The sequence below is a fragment of the Pteronotus mesoamericanus genome, unplaced genomic scaffold (assembly GCF_021234165.1).
Source record: "Pteronotus mesoamericanus isolate MK-2021 breed Mesoamerican mustached bat unplaced genomic scaffold, CSHL_Meso_final contig_65, whole genome shotgun sequence".
In the NCBI taxonomy this organism is placed as follows: Eukaryota; Metazoa; Chordata; class Mammalia; order Chiroptera; family Mormoopidae; genus Pteronotus; species Pteronotus mesoamericanus.
The window spans coordinates 7,360,013-7,380,526 of record NW_026555228.1 but is presented as its reverse complement, the minus strand read 5'-3'; the positions used below and the strand labels follow the sequence as shown (position 1 = coordinate 7,380,526).

The following is a 20,514-nucleotide window of genomic DNA, read 5'->3' as shown; positions in this document are numbered from 1 at the left end:
GTCTCAAGAAAGCTTTCCACTGTGCCCTTGAAGAACTCATGGCACAGCATCAACAAATCCTCTATATTCTCAGCTTCTCCACTGAACAATCCTTCCTCTTGCCTTTATTCAGTGCTTCTCAATCCTGGCTGCATTTCAGAATCACCTGGGGAACTTCTTACAGCTCCCAGTTCCTGGGCCTCACCCCACACCAAAATCTCTGGGGGTAGGACTCAGACTTCATTAGGCTTAAAGCCCCCAGATGATTCCAGTGAGCACAAGGCTGAGCACCCCTGGGCTCAGTGCCACCCTGTGCTCTGTCTTCAGGGGCCGCTGCCCAAATAGAACTCTCATCAGGAGAGACCGTTCCTCTCCCACAGCTCTGGCACCAGCAGGACTGGAGTGAGCCGGCCACTTGGTTTTTTCACTGCCACTTCCAAATCCTGTCTCTCTCCCCTAAAATCTCATAGCTTTCCAAATTCTAGGCAGTTTCTAGAACACATGGGGGCCTCTTTACATGCCTGTTTCTTTGCATTTGCTTTTTCTCTACAGTAAAGCTCTGAACATCTCAGTCATCTAAAAAGTTCCCTTGTTTCTTTAAAACTCATTTCATTGGTCATCTCAGTCATTCCACAAAGTCCTCCTCCGTCTCTCTAAGCTTAAAAGCATTGAAAAAATGCTTCCTTCACAGTGCTTTCATCTTATAGTACTACTTTAGTACTGATCAGACTGCTGGTGAGGAGCAGCTGCCATCATATGGTGACACATTAGTGGTATAAATAGGAAAATTCTGAGTATATTAGTCTACAGGGAGCCCCAATTCATCAAATATGGTACTAATATAAAATTGAAAAGATTATGCTTTGTATCAAAAAAGAATCTTTTCTTTAGTCAAGATAATTACACTGAAGCTGCAGCTCTATCAAAATTGCCGTAAGAAATTTGGCATGAGATCAATACTATTAAAGGGATTTACCTACTGAAATACCAAACAGGCCTTTAGCAGAGAGGCGACCTACATGACAAGCAACAACTCTGTAGATGGCATTTCATTCAATTTCTATGCACACAGTGAGCTACTAAGTTTAACTCTCATTTTAATACTGCTCCCTATGAAACAGTTAACCTTAATTACCATTTATGCTATGAATCAGTCTTTTTTTGTTAAAAAGTGTTCTGAGCTAAGCCAAAATAGTATACCCTGCTCTCGAGCCTATCCACAGGAAAACGCAGGACCCCAACCATCTGATTCTTCATTCAGTCATTGGGTCCTTCTTGATCTTACCTACAGTATGAAAAATAAAAAGATCTGTTTCTTTGAATTTATTCCTTTTCCTAACTCCAGGGCCCCATTTGTATAACTTAATCCAGATGTTCATATTACAGTGGTGTTTGGTATAAGTAGAGGCCAGATAAATGGTGTTTTATGCTGAAAACCTATACCTCATCTCTCTCACTTGATAACAGTAGAGATATACTTTTGGTATACGTAGAAATGATAAAAATATACCTTTGTGTGCATAGCTGCAAACATACAAATTCTTTTCCCTTATATACTTAAAAGCTGAAAGTACATGACTGATTGTCCACATAGTTTTTAAAAGTGTTCCTTTCTAGAGAATAAAATGTTTTCTTGTTTATTATAATCTAGTTTTGCCCATTTCACAAGTAACATGAAAATTTTAAATCCAATAATAATCCAAAAACATTTTCTGTTAATCTCTTCTTAGAACTACTAATAAATATAATGATTTTAATTATACCAGGCTTCCTGGTCTCTACCCTAAGTACTACAGTTTAAGCCCTATAAACGAAATCTCTGCAGTTAAGTACAGGGTGGGGCAAAAGTAGTTTGAAGTTATGAGTACACGAAACAGTTTATTCATGTATTATTATTTCTTAATTAGTGTATTATTTTCCATACAAATAACTGTAAACTATTTTTGCCCCGCCCTGTATATCCTGCTATATACATTTTTCCCAAAGCCAGGAAGACTGTCCATATATACAAAGGATCATTCAAAAAAAATTTAACTGCAAAGAATACAGAGTGTTTAGTGATAAAAATGACCTCACAAGAAAACAAGAAGGAACAGAAAAGCGAGGAAAAAAAACACAACAAACTGAAAACAAAAATTTGAAATTCCAAGCTAATGTGTAGTAAACTTTCTTTTTCATTTTCAGCTCTTCCAGAAAAAACTACTGGCATAAGATATAAAATTTTAACTTTAATCACATAATATAGAGATGAGGTGACAGATGAAAGAGGTTTGGAAATGTTCTTACCAATACCTTAAGGCTGGTGTATAATAATGTTTCCTAACCACTAAGTCCTCCGGATATTAATAGGTATTTTATAAATAAAGAGATGAATGGTCACACAAGCTAGGAAATTGCCAGCTTTAACAAAATTGACCAGGTTTCTTTACTGTAGAACTTCAAAGCTTTTCATGGGCTCATATGTACTGGGAATCTCCCAGAGCAGGAGTCTCCCAGGAGCCTGCAAATGCGTCTTACCACAGAGCCCCAGTAACATTTCCCAAAAGACTGTTTCATCACAAGTAACTTATGGAAGAGAGGAATACACAGGTGCCCCATACAGGTGGTTAGGTGAGTTTTTCCTGGGGCCAATATTCAGAATTGAACTTGGCACAAAGAGTAAAGACAATTGTGTGCTTATTACACAGGACCTCCTCTTTTGAATGTGTGTGCCCCACTTACAGTGAACAAAAGGTGGAGAGTCGGGGGAGGGAAATGACATGGGGCTTTCTGCCTGCATGCCTTACACACCTGTTTCTGTAGTCTAAGATCTCCATAGTTAGGCAGCTGAGTTGAAGGCTTGGGTTGAGCGCTGGGCTCACTGTTTGCACTGTGATGGGAAATCTGGTAGACAAAGAAGCAGTCTCATACATTAACAGTGACTTGAGAATTCCCAGTTCCTGTCAGATTCTCCATCACTAAACCCCAAAGCAGGCAGGAAGCCCACCTAAAGCAGCTCAGATGAGGACTGCTGATAGCAACAGTACATTTCACAACCAGGAAGTAACTATTGGCTCTTGCACAGCAGGAGAAAGATAAGGAGGTTGGTCACAAAGGCCCTTTCAGACAGGTCTTCCACTCATTCATCCAGGTGGCTCCTAAGCCCCAGTTTGAAAGCAGCAGCTGGCAGAATGCCCACTAATTTTGCTGTGACAAAGTCCAGGTTTACTGTTGGTGCAAATCCAGAGCCTCATCTCACCTAGGTGCTCCTTAAGGGGACATGGTGAAAGCCTCAATTGTCAGTGCAATGGATCACTGTCTTCCTGCACACAGAGACATTCTGACTCCAATGATGGGGAGGGGAGGGACCTGTAGGAGATGGATCTCATTTTGGGAACTAGTTCTACTACTTACTAGCTATGTCACCTTGGGTGACTGACTTAACCCCTGTATGCTTCAATTTCCTCATCTGTAAATAAAAGGGATAATATTAGTAGCTACACTGTAGAATTTTTGTGAAGACGAAAGAATGCATTGAAAGCACTTAGCTTAATGCCTGCTCTATAGTAGATGCTCAATATACAGAGTTAATAACTAAACGATCAGGAATTATAACCAGGAAAAGCCTTAAGATGGAGCTAAAGCTTGGCATTAAGATATATAGAAGACACTAAATAAATACATATTGACTGATTAACCAACATCCCTTAAAGACAATGCTGGAGTATTGGAAAAGGAGTTCTCACTTGTTTGTATGTGGTCAGGAAGAACAGGGCTTTTTATTACACTTCAAACTGAAAAAAGGAAGTCAATACCTCACGGTATTTACATCTCAAGTTTGAATGGATGCCAAAGACCATCTAATTCTCTAAAAGGATAAGCAAATGTTAAAAGCAGTTTCAGTGATTGTGAGTCCTGAGATGCTCCATATGCAAAGGTGTGCTCTGAACCACCCAGAGCAATAAGGTAGAAACTGAGAACACTTACAGAGAAATTGCCTAACATGTGCTGCCAAAAGTCAGAGAGCTTCTTAAAATTTCTTAAGCCGCAATTAATGGAAAGAAGGATCTGTAGCACCCTTTACCACACTCCATAGATTTGCTGCTTGCTTCTCATTTTCAACTCCACAAAGAATAGTGATGAGTAAGGCCAGAGTATCACACGTAAATAAAGCCAAATAAATTCCCAGGTGAGAGAGATTTTGGTGACATGCTTTCCCAACTCCTGCTGTTCCAGCTTATTGTTCCAAGAGAAAATACTATCCTAAGAAAAGCACCATGGACCCAAACCAGAGCACTAACCCCAGGATGATAAGCATTTATTTTTAGTTTATGCAGAATGAATACAGCTCCTAAAACACTGATGAAACAGTAGGCACCAAGACTGCACATGCTATACAGAAAAACCATGCCTCCTTCCCCCAACTGGAGAGAAGCCCTGTTTATTACTCTTTCTCTGTATGAAAATCGCACGCAACCCTCTACCCTAGCCAAGCATGAACTAGTACACATTTGCTTGGTCGCTTACTGAGGAAACTTTCCCTTTTCCACATGAGGTTAGGGAACTGACTAGATATGAAGAAACTGAACCACCCTCTGCTCTCTTGGAAATGTGACCGGCCAGCTCTGCGGTGATCCAACCTTGCAAAGGAAGCACAGTGGTAAGACAACTTCCCTGCTCCCCAACAGTTAACAGAAATCAACATCCATCTCCTACCTGTGATGGACAAGGTCTTGGAGGGAGCGCAGGCGGTGGGGGTAACAATCCTGACTTAATAGCTGAAAAGAAAAACATATACTGTTAAGAACCACCAAAAGCAAAACACCTTTCTACTTGTTAACTAGAAATAGCAATAGTATCTAACATGTTTAAGTTTTTAAAAGCCATCTGAAGGCTTTCCCTGGTTGGTGTTGCTCAGTTGGTTGGAGCCTTGTCCTGTAGACTGAAAGGCTGCAGGTTCAATCCCCAGTCTGGGCATGTACAAAAAGACAGACGATGGATGTTTCTGTTTCTGTCTCTCCCTCCCTCCCTTTCAAAAAACAATGAAAAAATGTCCTTGGGTGAGGATAAAAATTAAACAAAATACACCTGAAGGTTTAATTTCTTTTAAAAAGAGTACATGCTTTTTCTAATCCTTTCCATTTTCATGCTACACAAAATCCAAGTATTTATATAGGAAGTATTTATATAGGCTGTTATGATTAAGAAGGTGTGAAATGGTAAGGAAAAGACACCATTTAATCAAAAGACCAGAGCCCAGCACAGAAAAAACAGTCGATCACTCATTATTTTGCTATTAATGTTTAAGTTTCAAATAATCTAGATCCTTTTTTCCCCCCTAGCTCTGGGCCATTACACTGCTCATTGGCTCAGCAAGTAGGCTGCAGAAACTAAGAGCCAGAATCCCAATGAGGCAACAAGACTACCTGTGAGTGAGTGGGTCTGGCAGCAACAGGGGTGGCTGAAAGTGATGGAATAAGATTGTATTTAGGGATTCCTCAAAGATCTCAATTTCCTTTCCTCTCCCTAATCCTAATTATCTGGATAATTAAGTCTGTTTCTAAAATAACGTGGCCGGCCCATATGAAGGATCTTTTGAAAGAAATGTTCAGTCTAACTTTTTTTTAATTTTGTGAGATATAAAGGAAATTTTAGTTAAGCCAAAACTGTCTGAATTGTAGCTGAATGAAAATAAACATCTGCTATTGAATTATAAAGCTCATAATCACAAAGAAATAAGTTTATTATCACATACTGGCAAGTTAAACCACATTTTTTACAAACTCCATTGAAAAGCGCAGTGTGCTCAATATAACTATACATAGTTTATTTGCAAATCTGTAATGTGTGCTAATATTTAGACAATTTTCTGTGCCTTAAAAATAAATCATAGCAATGCGCCAAGAACACAGAAGGTTTTGCAAATCACTTTTGATTTGACCCAGCTAGATCAGACAAGCTAGAAAATGGAGTTTGGGGCTTTCCACAAAGGTAACTCAATAATTTCAGAGAGATTTTCATTCTGAGCCAGTGCACAAATACGGTACAACTGTGTGGGCCCGTGAATGGTTTCTCTCAATCTGTCTTTCATTAAAATTTATGAAATACATCAGTTGGTCAAAACTCTAGAGGTGATGAGACCTTAAACAGCCTTCAATAACAAAGCACATAGCAACAGAGAATGACAAAAGCCTCAGGAATATCCTCCTCAGGGCCTCTACTCTTTAGGTTTTCAGGGTCTGAGCCTTTAAATTACCAGTTACTTTAAAAACAAAATGAAAACAAACCAAAAAATCTATACCTGCTTCAAGGGAAAAGCTTTGCACCAGGATAAAGTATTTGTTAAAATAACCCTTTATTAACAAAAGAAGACTAAGAAATAACGCCATTTAATTAAATTGATTTCTGCTTCCAGTCAAGATAGAGTAATAGAGAGCAGATTTACCCTCCCATTTGAAATAGCCAAAAATTAACACATTTTTTAATAAGAAACAACACTTTAAGACAAGAGAACAAAACATAAAATAACAGTTTTCAAGGCACTCAGAAATCAGGCAACAAAAGACAGTGATCTCTGAGAGACAAGAAACAATCCAGTGCCTGACAGTCCCTGCTTACCACTCTGAGAGTTACTAGAAACAAGACCTACATCCAGATTCATGTCTAATTTCATTTTTACCATTATTTAATTTTAAAAAACAAATGCCCTACTTCGGTAAAAGATCATAATTCTAAATATACATTTGAAAAAAATTATATCATCTACAAATATTTAATTTTGTTTCCTCTTTTCAGTACCTTTATCTATTTTGGGGGTTTTTTTCTTACTTACCTGGCTAGAACATCTACCATAAAGTTGAATTCCAATGGTGGTAAGGGCATTCCTGTCTTCTTGACCTCAAAGATAAGGTTTTCACTATTTCACCATTAAGTGTGGTATTTGCTTTAGGTTTGTTGTAGATGCCCTTTGATGGATTATAAAAATTCCCATTTTTATTTTGTTTTTTTTTATGATAATTTGTTGAGTTTTAACCAAAGCTGCCATCCACTGAGATGATGGTATAATTTTTTTCCTTATAATTTGCTACCATGATAAATTATGAGTTTTTTAAATACTAACCCACCCTTGCAGACCTAGGAAAATCCCAACTGATAGATTCTGTTGGCTAATATATTGTTTAGGATTTCTGCAACTGTATTTGTAAGCTTGACAAGTGAGTTTCCTTACTCATCTGGTCTGAATGCTTCGATTCGGCTGGAGAATGCTTCCCCATCTATACTCTGGAATAGATTGTATAAGATTGGAAATTTTTGTTGTTGAATGTCACCAGAATCATCTGGACCTGAAATTTTCTTTGAAACAAAAGTTTTATTTAAAAAAATTTTTATTGTTGTTCAATTACATTTGTCCCCATTTTCCTCCATTACTCTAACCCCCCTTCCACTTTCAATCCTACCCCCCTCCCCGGGTTGTCTTTGTCCACGGGTCCTTTACACATGTTCCTGAAACAAAATTTTTAATGATTTCACTTTGTTACAGTATTATTCAAACTTTCTAATTCTTAAGTTAGTTTTGATAATTTTTTTCTGTACATTTATTCATTTTGCCTAAATTTTCACATTTATTGCTGTAAAGTTGTTAATTAATGCCCTCTTATCATCTTAATCTCTGCATATGTAATTTTATTTTTTCATTCTTAATTCTATTTGTATCATCACTCTAGTTTTTCCTAATTAATTTTGCCTGGCACTTGTCAGTTGTATTACTCTTTTCAAAGAACTAACTTTTAATGTTTTTGAGCCTGTGTATTGTATGCTTGGCTCTCTGTTTCATTGATGTCTGCCCATCTCCTTCCATTTATTTTCTTTGGGCTTATCTTAATGTTCTTTTTCTGGTTTAAATTGGTTACTTATCTCATTTATTTCCAGGTTTTCTTCTTTTCTAACATAAGCATTTAGGGTTATAAATTTTCTTCCAGGTATCTCTTTAATAAAATCTCATAGGTTTTGATATGTGATGTGATTCAGTTTTTAAATTTTCCTAATTTCCATTTCAATTTATTTATGATGTTACCTTCAGTCTGATGTTAATCCTTTAGAATTTCCTTTATTGAGAGTCTATTAGTAGCAAGTATAATTGGTTTATTTGACTGGAAAGTTTTTATTTTGCTCTCATTCTGGAAAGATGATTTTATTGGGAATAGAATTCTACACTGACAGCTATCTTTTCCCAGCACACTAACAGTAGCATTTCACTGTCTTCTAAGCTCCATTATTGTTATTAAGAAGTCAGGTGTCAACAGAATCACTGTTTTGGGGAATTGGTAGCCTGTCTTCTCCCTGGCTGCTTTTAAAATCTCTTTGTTTTCGGTATTTTGCAATACCAAACTTTACGCCATGCCTGCATGTATAGTTCTTCATCCTCTTTTTCTTTCATAACCTGTGGAGCTTCGCTGGAATTTTAGAACCACAAGGCATCCTACTAACTTTGAGAAATTCTCAGTGATTCTTCAAATATTGTCTTCTTACCATTTTCTCTCACCTCTCCTTCTGGAGCTCTCTGTCTCATGACACTGTATTCTGGATCATTTTCTAAGATCTACTGTCCAATTAACTATGTGCCTCTTCAGCTGTGCTTAGTGTCCTGTTAATCCAGTCTGAGTTTCTTTCAATTACTATATTTTTCATTTCTAAAAGTTCCATTTGGTCTTTTTTGAAAATGGCTTTTTAAAAATTGAATATTTATTGTATTTTTCCATTACCGTATGGTGGATTTTTTTCATTTTCACAATCTCTTGGCTATTTATTTTCTTCATGTCCTTTTCTTCCAACATATTAAACTTATTTACATAACATTCTGTGTCTGATAACTTCAAAATCTGAGACCTTTGAATTTCCTACTGTTCTGTTGCTTCTCATGACTCTCTTTCATTGTGTTCCATTTCCTGGAGAGTGTGTGGCAACCTCTGAGTCTGAACACATTCCTTGGAACTTTATCTGTTGTAATATTTTGGGGCCTGGGTAGAAAATGGGTTCCTCCTCTATTATTTCTGCCAGAAATATGAAGACACTATCAAACTGGAACCACTTTAATCTAAAATATTAGCTTAATACTGTGTAGGATTCCTAGTTTCTGCTGTCCTGAGATTTTAAATGTCCTATAGGCCATTCAGTATAGATAGTAGTTTGAATATTTGCAACTAATCTCACTCTTACCTCATTAATACAACAATGAAGAGACTACTTAAATTCTCTTGTTTAAACTTTTTAAATTTGGAACTGGGAAAATAGATGAGCAACTAATAGCTGAATCAACAGTAGAGAAAGCAAAGAGTAACCAATTTATAACACAGAATGTCACCAATTCTCAACAACCAGTGATATCGAACTCCTCTGGAAGTAGGAATAAAATGAAGAGAACAATTTAAAAGTCAGTTAATCACTTCTCGGCCTTTTGGCTAAGATCAAGTATAGTATCTGTTCTTATCAATTTAAAAGTAAATTAACTAATAATGAATCATATTTCCTACTTTGGGAGAAGGGCATACCTTGACAAGCCCCTTCAAGATCTGGTTCCAGTTATGACTCATGCTGTTTTTGGCTTCAGGATCCCTGCTCCTATGATTCTCCTGCCGGTAGTGGCCATTTCCTACTTCACCTCAGAATATAGTAAGTAGCCAACAAATGTTAGATCCTGAGATTTTTCTCCCATATTCTGCACAGTTTCAGCATATTCCTGACCCCAGCAAAAAGCTAGAAATATTTTTCTTCTCCAGGAAGAACAAAAGACCCAGATGAAGGCATGAGGGCTATACCAAAAAACAAGAGGATTAGTAAACATACGTATTCTGGATGCTGAGCCTCTTACCACCCTCTTCCTCTTTGCTTCCAGATTGTTACATCCACAGAGTAGAACAATGCGCTCCAGGGAACTGGACCAGCCAAAAAGGAAGATCTAGATACCATCAAGAGATCTTCAACAAGATGGCTGAGCAAGATCATTCTACCATGAAGTCCACAGATGGCAAGTCCCATCCATTTATTTTCTTATTCCATTCAGCTTTTTAGCCCCCCTTCTTAAATATAAGCATATGAGAAAGTATCCCCAGATATCTACAGAAAAATTTCTAACCTCAGCGCAATAAAAATAGAAAAAAAATAACCTGAAGCTTTAAATGCACATTTTTAATACTATCAGAATGATCAGTCAGTTTATTCCAGAAATATTTAAACATTTACTATGTGCTAGACACTGTTTGAAGTGCTGGTAAAAATATCAATGGAAAAATAACAGGAAGAAAAGCTCTACCCTCATGAAACTTATATTCTACTGGGAAGACAGATAATAAGGTCAGAATTAAGGATGAAATTTTAAATAGAGTTCCAGGGAATACTTCCCTCAGAGATAGATGTTATTTGCGAAGATGAAATAATGGGATACTACTGAAAAAAGAACATTCAGAAAATTAAAAAGAGCACTTGGAAATTAAAAACATGATAGCAGAATGGGAAAGCTTAAGCAAGTAGAGTAATATTCAAATAAAAGTTCCACAAAGAGAAATAGAGCAAATATCAGGAAGAAATCAATTAAATAGTTGAAGAAAATTTCCAAGAAATGAAGAATATGAATATCTAAGTTGAAAGAGTCCACTGAGTACCCAGGACAATGGAAAAATAATATATCCATCGCAAGGCACATCAACATGAAATTTTAAAATACTGGAGTTAGAAGATTCCACAAATTTCCAGCAGAGGGTGGAAGAGGAGGGCAAGCCACTCATACAAATGATCAGGAGCCTATACACTTTTAGACTTCTTAATACACTTCTGGAAGCTAGAATTTATTGGAGTAATGCCATAAAAATTCTAAAGAAAACTTATTTCCACAATAACTGTATACCCAAATCAGCAGCCTACATGATGGTTCAATTAAAGATATTTTTTAGATATTCAGGGTCTCAAATTAAGCTCTGTGCACCCTTTCCAAGAAAGCTACTCAAGGATGTTCTCTACAAAAATAAGAGAATAAACCAAGAACGAGCATGACATGGATACAGGATAAAGGATCCAATATGAGAGAATGAGGGAGGAAATCCTTGGATGACACTGTAGGAAGGTGCCATAATAAAAACTATGTAACATGCATAGAAAGGCAATCGCTTTAGATTTCTTCAAAAAGATGAAACTAACACCTGATGTGTCAGAATCTTATAAGAAGAACTAAAAACTTGAGAGTCTACAGTGGATTTAGAGGCGAGTACATTGAAAAAAAAGCAAGCTGATTACTCACTCCATGGCAAACAAAAATAAACTGTGCAAGAAACAAAGTAAATAATTTACCATATGGCTTACATAGCCATAATAATATAAACACTAAATTTTAATCTAACCAAAATTATAATATAATTATACTGGGATGGTGGAAGACGGGAAAGGTGCTTGTTAGTCAATAGATGATGACTAACACTGAAATGTCAACAAGAGGTTATACAAATATGTTATCTTGAAATATAAAGGAAATACCAAAATAATCAACATAAAAGATCCTGTAACGGAGTGTATTCTCCCAACTCTTTAGGTATATTGATGGCCTTAGACGGACTTCTCAGACTTCAGTCTGTCCCCTCAGTTCAACATGGAGCTCTGGACTTTCTTTCCCCGCACCCCAACTATCCGGATAGCAGCTGTGATTATTTACTTTTCCAGCTTCTCCCCTCTCCTTCCAGAAGTCATGTTTACTGACTTCCAGTTGAGAGAAGGGAAAACTAAGAGTATCCACTCACTTCACTTCACTTCACTCCAGATTTGGAGTATCAGTAAGAAATCTTAAGATTCACCTACTCACTCACATGGCTTCTGGAGGGAGACATGCAGTCAAGAGTGCACTCAAAGTCTCCAGTTTTCCCTTGGTTGCCAGTCTTTCCGAAGTAAAAATGCCATTAGCTCATGCATCTTTCCTTGTTTGGATGCTGCTGAAAAATCTCTTCCATGTGTTTGTACTCTGTGTTCATTTAATGGTAGGAGATATTAATCTAGTTCCAGTCTACCAATTTTATAGCTAATTCATCTTTTTGTCTCTCATAGCACCTAAACACACTGCCTTGTGTTAAGTATTCACACAGTGTGTGAATAACTGGAATTGAATTCAGGAAAAATAACTCTTTTTATAATATTTTCAGTTCATTTATTACCTTAGATTCAAATATTTTATCCAACATGCTCTAATTAATGTTTTTTTTTAAGTACACTTTAATGCCAAGTGAAACTGAAAAAATACTTTGGCTGAATAATCTAGTGTACACATGCAAAAGATGACAATGTACCTGTTCATGGTAACAACTGCTTTCCCATTCAGGGAACAGAAGGAAGAAGAGTGGGGAGAACACTTTTTCTGCAGACATTATAAGCCACCACACTCATGAAGCAAATGCAGGTTTATTCATGACATCTTACAGTGAGTAAGGTGAGACACCAGATATCAGCAAGGCTTTGTCGAATCAAAAATTTTGTAAGTGTAATCATGGAAAAAATAATACATACCCAAATCCTGAAAGAAGAGATTTAAAAGTTCAGGAAAGAAACTGCCATTTAATCCTAAATTCAGAAAACACAGTAATAATTTCCAGTGTTTATTAAATCTGTTGAAAGACGTGCATTTTCTGACACTGATTTGCTAAATCTCAGTTTCTTGATATCTTCATCCAAAACTCTAAACTCTAAAGATGCTTATCCTCTTACTTCATTATGCTTAGAAATTTCCAGGCAAAATATTATTCATAGATATTACGGTCTATTTACTAATTTGCTTCAGATTTTTACAAAGCCCCAAATCAATGACTAAATGAAAACATGTTCTAACTTACTGAGTGGAAATAAAGCAGCAGATGTGGCAATTGAAAGCTTCAAGGAACAGAAAGCCAATTCTTCAGGGGAGTGAAACTTGGAATAGCTTCAACTGTGGAAAAAGGCCCCCATCCCCCCAAACTTGGAATATTTTATGAAGAAAATAAAAGCATTCAAATGCCAAAGGGAAAAAAACACTTAAAGGATGGAAAATGTTGAAAGAAGCCTGCCAGTGGGACCTACACTTTTAAGTATCAATCAAGTAGAGAGTTAGCCATATGCAAAGCTTCAAGGATTTCATCAGTAAGGACCATTCCTCTTCTTGGCAAGTTCATAAAAATGGCTATTTCTTTGTAACAGAAATCATTCTTTCTCTCCTTTTTAATCACAAAAGCATGTGAGAGCCTATGCCTATGATGGTTTCATCTGTCATACACACCTATGTACATGATGAAATGTTTGCCAAGACTACCTTTCCAACAGTATGTGTTTCGATCCCCTGGTGATGCCCCACTTACCCCCAAAATACAAGCTGATTCAATTCTCTATTGAACAGAACTATTTTTTCACCAGTTAAAAGAGATGAACTTACACATGCCTTGGGAATGTTCAAGTATCAATGATTGAGATTGGAAAGTAATAGGATCAAATTCAATAATTCAATTCTTTCATTTTACAGATGAGAAAATTAAGGTCCAGAGAAGTAAAATGACATCACCAAGGTCACAAGGTTATTATGATCAGGCAGCAATCAATATAAAATTTTGAACCTACTGGACAGGTAGCAGTAGAGAGCAAAAAAGGGCACTAAGACGAAGGATAAGCAGCTGGACAGGAGTTATTCTATACCCAGGGAATAAGCATGTCAAGGAGGCTGCAAAATAAGAAAGTACTGCAACTTTAAAGAACTAAAATGTTTCTGAATATGCTTGCCCCACAAACTCAGATAAATAAGATGCCAGACACTATCGAAAACGTGCCACTGTAACACATTTAGCTTTCTGAGTCATGTGATCATATCTTTACAAGACTGCATATGACTCCCCTGCTTTAAAAAAACATTCCATGTAGTACTGGCATAAGAACACACAGATCAACAGAACAGAATGGAGTGCAGAAATAAACCCTTTATTCAGTCAAGTGATTTTCAACAAAGGTGTCAAGGCAATTCAGTAAGGAAAGGAGACTATTTTTCAACAAGTAGTGCTGAGACAACTGGATATCCACATACAAAGAGGTGAACTTAGACCTTTACCTCACACTATATATACAAATTAAATCAAAATGGATTAAAGAGATGAATGTAAGAGTAAAATTATAACACTTTTAGAATAGGAGAAAGTCTTCAAAACCTTCGAGTTAGGCAAAGATTTCTTAGATAAGATGCCAAAAGCATGACCCAAACAGGAAAAAAACCGGTAAATTGCACTTCATCAATATTCAAATATTTTGTGCTTCAACAGAAACCATTAAGAAAATAAAAAGACAAGTCACAAACTGGGAAAATATATTTGCAAATCACATATGTAGTAAAGGACTTACAACCAGAATATACAAAGAACTCCAGAATTGTTTGTCAACAATAAGACAAACACTCAATTAAAAATGCACAAATGATTTGAGTAGATATTTCACCAAAGAAGCTACATGAATTATTAGTAAGCACATGAGAAGATGCTCTACTGCATTAGTCATCAGAGAAATGCAAATCAAAATCACAACAAAATACCACTTGACAGCTACTAGGATGGCTATAATAAAAAGGATAATCAGTGCTCGTGAAGATGTAAAGAACAAGTAATCCTCATAGATGGCTGGTGGGAATATAAAATGGCAAAGAGACTATAGAAAACAATTTGGCAGTTTCTTAAAAGGTTAAATATAAATTTAGGATACACCCAGCAATTCTACTCCTAGGTGTATACCCTAGAGAAATGAAAACATGTCTATATCGAGACTTGTATTCAAATGTTCATAGCAGCATTATTCATTACAGACAAAAAGTAGAAACAACTCAGATGTCCATCAAACTGAAGAATGGATAGACAAAATGTAGCATAGCCATACAATGAATACTATTCAGCAGTAAAAAGAAACGAAATACTGATACATGCTATAACATGGATGAACATCAAAACTTTATACAAAGTAAAGTAAGCCAGATACATAAGCCCCATATTGTATGATTCTACTTACATAAAATGTCCGGAAAAGGCAGATCTATAGAAACAGAAAGTAGATTAGTGGTTGCCTGGGGCTGGCCATGATGGTTAACTGTAAACAGACATAAGGGGTATTATTGAGGTGTTGAATATGTTCTAAGATGGAATATGGTAACAGTAGCACAATGTGAAACATTTATTAGAAATCACTGAATTGTACACTTCAAATGGATGAAACTTCATGGTGTGCAAATGATACCTCAGTCTTTTTTTTTTTTTAAGCTAAAGGTAGACTTCTGGTCAAATGCAGCATAGGTAAACATGGCTTGCCTCCTCACACAATCACATCAAAATTACAAGTAAAATATAGAACAACCATCACTCAGAACTGTCAGAAATCGAGTTGAAGGGAAGTCTGACAGCTATGTAATTAAAGAAACCACATCCATTCAGACTGGTAGGAGAGGCAGCGAGGTGGAAAGGGTTGGTCCCACATCCAAATGTGGAGAATAAAAACTCAAAAGAGGTTATCTTGGGAGTGAAACATGGCCCAAGTGAAAGAACAGATCAAAACACTCAAAAAAGAACTAAATAGAGTTAAGGAATCTATCAGATACAGAGTTCAAAACACTAGTTATAAGGATGCTCAAGGAACTTAGTGAGAATCTCAAAAGCATAAAAAAGATCCATTCAGAAATGCAGGATACACTAATTGAAATCAAGAACAATTTACTGGAAAACAATGGTAGAGTGGATGAAGCCAAGAATAAAATCAATGATTTGGAACATAAGGAAGCAAAAAACAACCAATCAGAACAACAAGAAGGAAAAAGAATTCAAAAAAAAATGAGGACAGTGTAAGTACCCACTAGGACAACTTCAAGCATTCCAGCATTTGCATCAGAGAGGTGCTAGAAGGAGAATAAAAAGAGCAAGATATTGGAAGTCTATTTGAAAAAATAATGAAAGAAAACTTCCCTAAATTGGTGAAGGAAATAGACACACAAGCCCAGGAAGTGCACAGAGTTCAAAACAAGATGGATGCAAAGAGGCCCACTCCAAGACACACCATAATTAAAATGCCAAAGGTTAAGGATAACGAGAGAATCTTAAAAGCAGCAAGAGAAAAGCAGTTACTTACCTACAGGGAAGTTCCCCTAAGACTGCCAGCTGATTTTTCAAAAGAAACTTTGCAGGCTAGAGGGACTGGCAAGAAATATTCAAAGTCATGAAAAGTGGGGACTTACAGCCAAGATTGCTCCACCCAGCAAAGCTATTGTCCAGAATCAAAGAGCAGATAAAGAGCTTCCCAGACAAGAAAAACCTAAGGGAGTTCATCATCATCAAACCATTATTATATGAAATGTTAAAGGGACTTCTTTAAGAAAAAGATCGAAACTATGATCAATAAAGTGGCAATAAAAACGTTATCTATCAACAACTGAATCTAAAAAACAAACTAAGCAAATAAGAAGAATGCAGACAGAATCATAGATATATAGAGCATTTTGATGGTTGCCAGATGGTAGGGTGCATGGAGGAATGGGTGAAGAGGTGAGGGAATTAGGAAGTACAAATTGGTAGTTACAAAATAGCCATGGGGATGTAAAATACAGTATAGGAAATGGAGTAATCACAGAACTTATACACATGACCCATGGATATGAACAATGGTGTGGAGATTGTCTGAGGGAGTGGGGGTGCTGGGTGGAGCAGGAGAAAGGGAAAAAAATTTGGACAACTGTCATATCATAATCAATAAAATATAATTTTAAAGAAAGCTAAGGGTAGGAAAAAAGTACAACTAATCATATGGGAAGGAAAATACAGATGAAGCAATAGTTGGGCCATAGTTGATCATTGTTGAAGCCAAGAGTTCAGTATACTATTTATTTTATTTTTTATCTATATTTAAATTTTTTGATAATCTTTTATTATTAAAAAAAGAAATAGATATAGTCCTAAAATTTCTAAGTATTTATGAATGCAAGACTTTCTTTCTTGTCTCCCTGAAGCACCTCAGGGAAATCTGCCCAACATTGTAAATCACGTGGAAGAGAACACAGGAAAACAATATTAGTTACTTACATAAAGATGGCACCATACTTATTCTTTAATATATTTTTTAATCCTCACCTGAAGATATATTTATTGATTCCAGAGAGAGAGAGAGAGAGGGAGAGGAAGGGAGACATAGAGAAAAAGAAAGAGAAACATCCATGTGAGAGAAACATCAAGTGGTCACCCCCCATACACACCCCACCTGGGGATAGACCCTGCAACCTAGAAATGTGCACTAACTGGAAATCGAACCCATGACTTTTCAGCTTACAGGACAATGTTCCAACCAACTGAGCCACATCAGCCAGGGCCTTTACTATATCTTTCAATTTTGTATATTAGTGTTATTTACCTATAGAAAAATAATAAGGTGTGCCCCCCAAGTTAAATTAATATAGATTGCTTCCTCTGATACCAAATCTGCTGCAACAAAGATCTGAACAATAATTTCCCATTTTCACAGGATTCTGATGGAGAATGAAGCAATTACATTCTCTGAATCTCAGTCCCCTTGCCTGTAATATGTAAGAATTGGCCAAGATGACATTTAAATCATCTTTCAACAATGACACTCGATAATTCTTGAATTTATTTACCAGTGTTTACCAATAATTCTTCCTGCACCGTGGGATATCTGATGAGGATTAACTAGGTCCCAGATAGAGACATGCACAGAGTTAAGTCACAAAAACTCATGAGATTTAACCTTGTGCAAGTCGAGTTTCATTTCACATATTACATTTACATAAATGCATTTCCCCTAATCATTTTATTATTAAACTCCCTACAGTTAAAATCACTAGCTCTGTATGTACATGTGTGTGTATGTGTTTTGAAAGGAAGGAAGGCTGGCAGGCAATGTGCAAAAAGATTCTACTCTCTTGAAACTGTCTCATTTCTATCATAAATTTTTAAAATTTGACATATAGTCAGACCAATTTTAAGTCTTAAGCCTTTCAAAGTGAGTGGTGTGGACAACTACTCCACACCAATTTCTCAATCACTCCACAACCTTTTACAACCTGGGTTAACCCTACCAATGCAGTAAACTGTTCTAAGACTTTCTAGGGACATAGTTTACAAACTCCTCCCCTACTCTCCATTCTTTTTGCCTAGTCAGCAGGCTTTAGAATTTTGGTCTCCACTTATTCCTGAAATATACTCCTCCTGGTGCCCAGGCTGTGGTACTGTGACCGTTACTGAACTCATGTATTCTTATGGCTTCAGGTCCAGTTGTCAAGACAAAGAAATTTGGTATTCACTTAAAAAGTCCTAAAGGGTTTGGGGTAGAGAGATGGCATCATAATTGTGCTCAAAAAAATTAATCCTGTTGCTCTAGAAAAGAACAAAGCAAGCAAACCAGACAGAAGATTGCTGTAGTAGCCTCCAAGGTAATTGATAAAAAGAAGATAACCAAGGTAGATATCAAAAGAGAATCAACAAAATTTGATTCCAGAAACTCTATCAATCCTTCAAAGGTTAGCTCAACAACCTGTGTACCCTCCCCACCAACACATCCACTGCTCGTCCTAGTTAGAAACCACCCAGACTTCAGCACCCTTCTCACATGATAAGTGTAATACTGGCTAGAAAAATATGGGGTCATATCCATATTTCTCTTAGAATTCTCCACAGTAGCGAGCACACAGTAACTGCTCAGTAAACATTGGTTAAATGAATAAGACATTTTTCCTAGTCACCATTACTGAAGTCTATTTAAGTTTTCATGTGATTATATAAATTCAAATGCATATAAAAATGTGATGTATTGAGAATTATTTGTTTTATGATATTCTTCAGCTCACAAGTGATGTAACAGTCATAAGCTACAATAAAATGTTAAGAACCCAAGGTGGTGGAGGAGTAAGTGGGAGCTACACTAATCTTCCAGAACCAAACTGGAATTACAACTAAATTATAGAAAAATCAACTAAATTATATAAAAATCGACCTGAATAAGCAACTGAACACTAACTGGACAGAAGCCTTATAACAATGGACAGACAGAAGAAACCACTTCATCACAACGCATAACTGGTACAGAGTGAGGAGGTGTAAGAGGGCTGGCTGGGCTCCCACAGACTACAGCTAAAGTTCTGGAGGGATATTTCAGCAGCTGGGGGTTACCCCTGAGAAGTGTAGGGTCTAAACCCCAAACTCAGCTCCCCAGCCTACAACCCCAGAGCCAGAAAGGAACCCAGATAACATCCAGTTGTGAAAAGCAGCAGGGGTTCTGTCTGCCAGGGAGAGACAGCTGGAGACCCATAAGCCTCTTTAAGGGCCAACGCACAAAATTTCATTTGCAGCCACTTACCCTCGGCTCTGGCAGAGGGAGGGCACAATGGGCTAGAGACACTTTAGGAAAGTCTGGGTTGGGTGGCTCTGGGGAGAGAACTGAAGAAATAGCTGCCAGTATCCCTGTGCTGAATCATTCCTCATACTGCAGAAGCCATCTTTCTCAGGCAGAGCACTCCTCTCCAAGTGGCATCAGCCTGGAGGAAAGCAATAACCCCACCCACAGGATTACTCTACCCCACCCTGTGGTGCTCCAACCTTGCTGCTGAGGGGTATGGCAGGAAGATATTCATTGATTAACTCTACGGAAAGCCTGCCAGCAGAGGCAGATCACTGGGAGCTCTGAGACTTTAGCTGAACCTCCCCCAGCCACTAGCTGAACTTCCCGCAGGCATGGTGTTGATAAAAGCCAGCCTTGGAGCACGGCCTCATTCTTTCTGCATATACCCAGACCCAGCAGAGGGAGCCACATACAGTGGATCACAGATAGTGCCAAACAGGTTGCCCAGGGCCAGTCAGGGTTTGGCTTAGGTCTACACCAGAGTCTTACAGATCTACCTAATATATACAAAGAAACACAGAGGCAGCCAAAATGGGAAGACAAGAAAACAGGCCCCAAATGAAACAACAAGAGAAGTATGAAGAAGAATAGATGAAATGGAGGCAAGCAATCTATCAGACAGAGAGTTTTCAGTAGTGATAATAAGAATACTTAGCAGCAAGGAAAAAGACATAGAACCATTATAAAGGACCAGTTAGATATAAAGAACACAATATCTGAAATAAAAAACACACTGGAAGGAATAAACCATAGGTTAGGTGAAACAGAGGATTGAACCAGTAATTTGGAAGACAGAGCAGAAAAAAACAGCCAAGCAGAGCAGCAAAAACAAAAAAGAATTTTTAAAAAATGAGAAGAGCTTAAGAAGTCTTTGGGACACCTTGAAGTGTAACAACATCCACATTATAGAAATACCAGAAGAAGAGAGGGAACAAGGAATTGAGAACTTATTTGAAGAAATAATGCCTGAAAAATTCCCTAATCTGGTGAATGAAAAAGACACACGAATCCAAGAAGCTCAGAGTCCCAAACAAGTTGGACCCAAAGAAGCCTACACTGAAACTTCTCATAATTGAAATGGTAAGGCTATGGACAAGGAGAGAATCCTAAAAAGCCGAAGAGAAAAAGCAGGTA

The 20,514-nt window shown here is 37.2% G+C and overlaps 1 protein-coding gene and 1 pseudogene across 2 annotated transcripts in view; one reads left to right on the top strand and one right to left on the bottom strand.

Annotated features, from left to right (window-relative positions):
* Positions 1-20,514, bottom strand: part of REPS2 (RALBP1 associated Eps domain containing 2) — a 217,372-nt gene that overhangs the window by 53,876 nt on the left and 142,982 nt on the right. For both annotated transcript variants that reach the window (XM_054581101.1, XM_054581102.1), the window contains exon 14: positions 4,675-4,736. In XM_054581101.1, coding sequence (XP_054437076.1) covers positions 4,675-4,736 — 62 coding nt within the window. The remainder of the gene's footprint in view (positions 1-4,674; positions 4,737-20,514) is intronic.
* Positions 9,397-9,574, top strand: LOC129077016 (uncharacterized; annotated as a pseudogene).